We start from the raw sequence: 6,963 nt of genomic DNA on the forward strand, positions 1-6,963 counted from the left end.
CAACTTCAACCTGTAAGCATGTGTTCCATTTACACTGGTTTTTAAAGGGAGTTTGCTTATTGAGACTGGTGTATATTTGGAACAGCATAATTAAGTCTAGTTTGGATAGGCTGGGTTCTGTAGGGGTTCTTTATTCTGTTTTTTGTGTTTGATTGTGTAATTTTGTGAATAAATGTTTGTCTGTTTTAAAATCTAGTAGTCAACCTAGCTAATGTAATCTGGGTAATTTTCACTGTACACTTACCAAAATAAATTGCAAAGTCATGGTCTGAGCTGCCTGCTTAAGAATGTTTTGAGTGGTCTGGCTTAGTCCATAACATGTTTCACAATGAAAATGACGTGGTGGATGGTGAATCCAGGATATGTTGTTTGAGAGTAAGACCGTATAACAAAGGTGGTGTTAAGTGTTTTGAAAAGCATTACGGTGACAAATGCCCAGGCAGATGAGGAAAGTGCTGGCCTTGTATGAAATCTTGGTATCCTTTTTAGTAAGAAGAGAGGTCCCAGAGACTGGAGAATAGCCAATGCTGTTCCTTTGTTTAAGAAGGGCAACAGGGATAATCTGGAAAATTACAGGGCGGGTGAACCTTATGTCAGTGGTAGGAAAATTTTTGGAGAAGATTCTTAGGGATAGGTTTATTCACATTTTGAAAAATATGGCCTTATTAGCGATAGGTAGCGTGGCTTGTGGAGGGGAAGGTTGTGTCTCATAAATTTAATTAAGGTCTTTGAGAAAGTGATGAAGGACAGGGTGATAGTAATCAAAGGCCGTGTGGGCGGCACGGTGGCACAGTGGTTAGCACTGCTGCCTCACAGCGCCAGAGACCCGGGTTCAATTCCCGCCTCAGGCGACTGACTGTGTGGAGTTTGCACATTCTCCCCGTGTCTGCGTGGGTTTCCTCCGGGTGCTCCGGTTTCCTCCCACAGTCCAAAGATGTGCAGGTCAGGTGAATTGGCCATGCTAAATTGCCCGTAGTGTTAGGTAAGGGGTAAATGTAGGGGTATGGGTGGGTTTCGCTTCGGCTGGGCGGTGTGGACTTGTTGGGCCGAAGGGCCTGTTTCCACACTGTAAATAATCTAATCTAATCTATTCTAATCTAATCTAATCTAAAATCTAATCTAATCTAATCTAATCTAAATAATCTAATCTAATCTAATCTAATCTAAAGTCCCTCATGGCAGGCTAATACAAGTCACATGGGATCCATGATGAGTTGGATACAGAACTGGCTGAATCATTGAAGACAGAGTAGTGGTGAAAGGGTGTTTTTTTTTACTGCAGTTCTGTGACCAGTGGTGTTCCTCAGGAATCAGTGCTGGGACACCTGTTGTTTTTAAATTTATAAATGATTTAAGGGAGAATGTAGGTGGCTTGATCAGTAAGTTTATGGGTGCCACAAAGATTGGGGTGGTTGTGGATAGTGAATAGTTTAATCCAGACTAATGTGAGGTGATATATTTTAGAATATCTTCTACTTTAGATGTAAGTATACAGTAAATGGTAGAACACTTAGAAACATCAACATGCAGGAAGATCTTGGTATAAAGGTCCATAGTTCCCTGAAAATGGCAACACGACGTGGATGAGGTGGTCATGAAGACATATGGCATGGTAGACTTTATCAGTTGGGGTACAGAGTGTAAAAATTGGCAGGTCATGTTGCAGCTGGATTGAACTTTACTTAGGTCACATTTGGAATATTGTGTTAAGTTCTCATCATCACATTGCCAGAAGGACATAGAGTCATAGTGTCCCTGCAGTAAGGAAGTAGGCCATTCAGCTCACCGAGGTAACATTGACCCTCCAAAGAGTCTCCTACCCAGACTCTTTTCTCTCCCCCACCCTCCCACCTCCCAATCCCATTCCTGTAACCTGCATTTCCCATGGCTAATCCATTTAGCCTGCACATCTCCAGACACTATCGACAATTTAGTCTGGCCAATCCACCTAATGTGCACATTTTTGGACTGTGGAAGGAATTGGAGCACCCAGAGGAATCCCACACAGAGGTAGGGAGAATGTGCAAACTCCACACAGAACTGAACCTGTGTCCTTGGTGCTGTGAGACAGCCATGTGTGGAGGCTTTGGAGAGATTATAGGAATGATTTACCATAATGTTGGGTGGTTTTAGGGAGTATTAGCTATGAAGAGAGAATGGATGAACTTGTTTATTTTTACTTGAACATTGAAGGATGAGGGGTGACTTAATAGAACTTTACAAAATTATACGGGGTATGGATATTCAAGAGTCTTTCTCCCAGGATAGAAAACTGAATTACTTGGGGACATGGGTTTAAAGTAAAAGCGCTTAAAGGAGCTGTGAGGGGCAAATGTTTTACGTGGAGGGTCCTCAGTGCCTGGAATGGGTTGCCAGAAGAATAATGCAGGTGGATACAATAGCAATATTTAAGAGGCATCTTGACAGATACATGAATAGACAGGGAATAGAAGGATAGGAACTACATAGAAGCAGATGGTTTTTAGTTTCAAACATCATTGTGTCAACATACTCTTGATGGGCTAAAGGGTTTGTTCCTGTGCTGTATGTTCTTTGCTCTTAAGGCGTGACCTTATAGAGGTTTATAAAATCAAGAGGGGCATGGATAGAGTGTATAGACAAGGTCTTCTCCTTGGGGTGGTAGAGTCCAGAACTAGAGGTTTAGAGTGAGAGGGGAAAAATTTAAAAGGGACCTAAGGGGCAACTTTTTCACACAGAGGGTGGTGCATGTATGGAATGAGCTGCCGGAGGAAGTGGTGGAGGCTGGTACAATTACAATGTTTAAAAGTATCTGGATGGGTATATGAATAGGAAGAGTTTAGAGGGATATGGGCCAAGTGCTGGCAAATGGGATTAGATTAATTTAGGATGGACGAGTTGGACCAAAGGGTCTGTTTCCATGCTGTACATCTCTATGACTGTATGATATCCTAAAATTTGGAAATTTACTGTTTGATTTGGCTAAAGTTTTCAAGTGATGAAGGAAACCTAATATAATAGATAGACCAAAACCACTGTTGGGTGAGTCAAGATCCATTGAGTATAGACTTAAGATGTCGGAGCTTTTAGAACTGAAATTAGGAAACACTTGTATTCTCCAAGAGGGGAGATGTTTGCAATTTGTTTCTGCAAGTATCAGTTGTTAGTTTTACATTTTCTTTCTTGATAGAACTTTGTTAGGCAAAATGATCAGAGATAAAGGCGATATTTGCAGTTACATCTCAGATCAGCTGCAAACTGCTGATTGACAGGACAGATCTGAGAGGCTGAATATCCCGCTGCAGTTTGAGTGTCAGAATTGAGGATGGAGCTGAATGGTCATCTCCTGTTCCTATCTAACAGACTGGTTCATAGCTGAATGGCCCATTGTGTTCCAAACAGTTCGGATTAATGGTTGGCCTTTGTTGCTGGTGCTGGTTTTGGGTTTTACTGCATTTTGCTCTTAACACTTGGTTTTCCCTGAAACAGGAATGTGATTGTCCTGGGAGATCTGAACACTGCACACAGGCCCATCGACCACTGTCAACCAGGCGATCTGGTAAGTCAACACAGCAAGATCTCACTGTAACTCTGAGAACGTCCCATTGCCTGACGTCTCCATTCACCTTGTGGGAAAACTGTAAATCAGATGGGATAACCCTTATTGTAGATGATCTCATTCATGTAAGGTTGTATTGTGAATGTAATATTGCTGGCTGGGAATTCTGTTATAAGTAACTCACCCTCTGATTCTTCAGAGGCTGTCCACCATGCAAGGGACAAGTCAGGAGTGTGATGGAATACTCCCCACTTACCTGGATGAGTGCAGCTCTAACAACACTTGGGAAGCTTAACACCAAATGGACAGAGAAGTCAGCTTGATTGATACCATATCCACTACCTTCAACATTTACCCCTTTCACCACTGATGCAGAGTGACAGCAGTCCATACAATCTACAAGATGTTCTGCAGTGACTCAGTAAGGCACCTTGCGAACCTGTGCCCTCTGTCCCCTAGGTCAAGGGCAACACACACATTGGAGCACTATCACCTGAAACTTCTTTCCTAACCAAGGATAAGCAAAAATGCTGACATTGCCAGCAATGCTCACATCTGTGAACCAATAAAAATAAATTCCAAATAAATGCACTCCCGTCCTTAGGGCTCTGCTATTCCCCTTTCCTCCAAGGGACCTATGTTCTATTACTTAGTGTTTGTTACCTGCAGAATCAATTCAGTGAGTATCCAGATCGTGTGTGGATGGACAAGTTCCTGTCCTGTGCCTCTGATCAGTCGCAATTAGATGAAATCAATCAAAATTCTGACAGCAAACCAGGACTGGGCATGAGAGAGAAGAGCGGGTATGGGCTTTTTGTGGATACGTTCCGTTTCTTCCATCCAACAGAGAAAGAAGCTTATACCTGTTGGCGAACAAGTACAGGAGCTCGCAAAACAAACTATGGGACAAGGATTGATTACATCTTTGTGAACAAATCCCTGGCAGAAACTGAATTGGAGAACTGCATCCTGATGCCGGAGATTGAAGGATCAGATCATTGCCCAGTCAAAGTGTTTTTAAAGAGCCATTGTGTCCCAGCCACTAAATGTCCTCCACTTTGCACCAAATACATGCCAGAATTCGCTGGTCAACAACAAAAACTTTCCAAATTCCTGGTAAATATTCAGGAAAATCAAAGCAGATTGGATTTCCAGAATTATGCAGAAACTAATCAGAATTCTAAGTTGAATCCCCAGACAAAAAAAGCGAAGCTGGATCAAAGACAAACGGGAAAAGGTTTAATGAGAAAGAAAGGAAAAAATGGTCGAAGCAATTCTCATCTCTCGAGAAATTTACTGCAGTTTTTCAAACCAGCTGACACTAATCCAGCTTCCAAGTTGAAAACATGTGATGATGTGGGTCTCTTTAATAAAACTGCTCTCACTGTCACTGGGCAACAGCAAGCCGATAGCAAGGAAATTAAACAGGACATCCAGATAGAGAATACACAAAGTTCATCACAAGCTGTTTTTTGGAAGTCATTACTGAAAGGACAGCCTCCTCCCCCAAACTGTTCTGGGCATCGCGAACCATGTCTGCTACGTGTTGTCAGGAAACCTGGGCCTAATCAAGGCAGGCAGTTCTATATCTGTCCACGCCCTGAAGGGTCTGTCTCAAACCCTGAATCGAGATGTAACTTTTTCCGCTGGGTGAACACAAGAAACTGAATGCAATAACATGGAGGGCAGGCTGGTAGAGTCAAGCAGTGGGGAAGAAATGGAGGCACTGAGAGAGAGTGGAGGAGGAAGGGAAGTACTGACACAGGTGAGGGAGATATTGGGGATAAGAGTGACTGGGAAAGAGAGGGAAAGTGGCAGAAAGAGAAATGAACCTGGGGAGGGAGGCGTAGCAAAATGGGGACCGTAGGAATAGTGGGTTGAGGAGAGCATCCCTACGTTTGCAGTGGGCACACAGAGGGGGGGATGAGGTTAGAAAGTGCTCCAATGTTCAAACGTTCAGTGAATTACCATTTGCTGTCAGTCTATATTTGTTTTTCTTTTTATAAAAATAATAAATTTTAATAAAAAATATGGATTTGAGCAGCAGGAACCTAAGCAGTCTTACATTTTGGAGAGAGAAACAGTTAATCTTTTGGGACCCAATATGACTTCATTTAAATTCTGAAGAAGAGTCGCTGGACTGAGAGGTAACTTACTCTCCATGGATGCTGGAAGATCTGTTGCATTCCTCCACCATTTTGTTTTTATTTTAGATCTCCAGCATCCACAATACTTTGCTTTTATTTACGTGTTTGTTCTGACTGACAGGAGGTATTCCTTAGTAATCAAGCCCAAATTCTCCAATAGTCTCACCTTTAGTATAAACGTTGATGCAGTCAATAAAATGGCTAACTGATCCTCTTTGTGCTACTATTGAGAACAAAGTGACTTTCACCTAGTTATTCGACCCCAAATTAACCCATTTATTATAAACAAAACTTATTCTTAAAGGTGACAAAATTGGTTAACAGTGAAATAGTATCCAGACTTAGAACTACAGAGGAACCTCTATTATCTGAATGAGATGGAAGGGCACAATTCAGATAATTGATATTTTGGTTAGTTGATTCAATGCCTTTCCTCTGGGGCTCGGAGTTTTCTGTTAAGTCTGCTCCCTGCTCAAGAGACTAGGCAGCAGCACACCGTGCATGAGCCCATGCCCGTCACCCTTGCCCCCCATCCGTCCCCAACTCTGTCCAACACCACCCCCCATCTGCTCTTCCCCCACCCCCAAACCTATCCAACACCAACCCTCTTCCTGCCCACCCCTGCCAGTACCGCCCCCCCGTCTCCCTCACCCCTGCCCACCTCCCAACCCTTTTCAACATCACCCCCCCCCCATGCTCACCACCCCCCTCGTGGGTGGCCTTTTGGGGGGGGGGGAGGGTGGGGAAGTCGGTCTCCAAATAGAGTGCACGTGCGTGTGTACACGTACACGCACACACACACACACGTGTTTACTGCGACTTCTTGATAGGTTCCACCTTTGCCCTGTACAGGACAATGTTGGAGAGATTATCTGGGGAAGTGGGGTTTAGGGTATACATCTGTGGAGAACTTCAGGGAGAGAGAGAGCACGGTCAGTCATTTCGAGACTGTGCCTGGGCTCCCATCAATGTCCAAGACTGTTCTCGGCACCATTTCAGGAAGCCGAGTTCACTTTTAATCACTGTAAACAAAAGACGCAATCAGTGTTGGAAACACGTCTTTGATGTAATGCTTCTATCGGCACCTCGAGATCTTCTTCGGATAATCCGAAATTCGGATAATTGATATTTCGATCATCTAGGTTCCTCTGTATATTCCTGTAATTCCAAATGTGCTCGTGTCTGTATAATAGTCTATCGTCAAAAGGATGTTTAAGAATAACAGAAGGGCAAAAATATTTCCTGTGGGCTAAGGGTTTGAAACCAAAGTATAGAGAA

At 43.2% G+C, this 6,963-nt stretch overlaps 1 protein-coding gene across 2 annotated transcripts in view; it reads left to right on the forward strand.

Annotated features, from left to right (window-relative positions):
• apex2 (APEX nuclease (apurinic/apyrimidinic endonuclease) 2) overlaps positions 1–6,084 on the forward strand; it is a 25,815-nt gene extending 19,731 nt beyond the window's left edge. For both annotated transcript variants that reach the window (XM_043675499.1, XM_043675498.1), the window contains exons 5-6: positions 3,469–3,538; positions 4,208–6,084. In XM_043675499.1, coding sequence (XP_043531434.1) covers positions 3,469–3,538; positions 4,208–5,206 — 1,069 coding nt within the window. In that variant the 3' untranslated portion in view covers positions 5,207–6,084. The remainder of the gene's footprint in view (positions 1–3,468; positions 3,539–4,207) is intronic.
• The last annotated feature ends 879 nt before the right edge of the window (positions 6,085–6,963 follow it).

Source organism: Chiloscyllium plagiosum, chromosome 34 (assembly GCF_004010195.1).
Source record: "Chiloscyllium plagiosum isolate BGI_BamShark_2017 chromosome 34, ASM401019v2, whole genome shotgun sequence".
NCBI classification, from domain to species: domain Eukaryota; kingdom Metazoa; phylum Chordata; class Chondrichthyes; order Orectolobiformes; family Hemiscylliidae; genus Chiloscyllium; species Chiloscyllium plagiosum.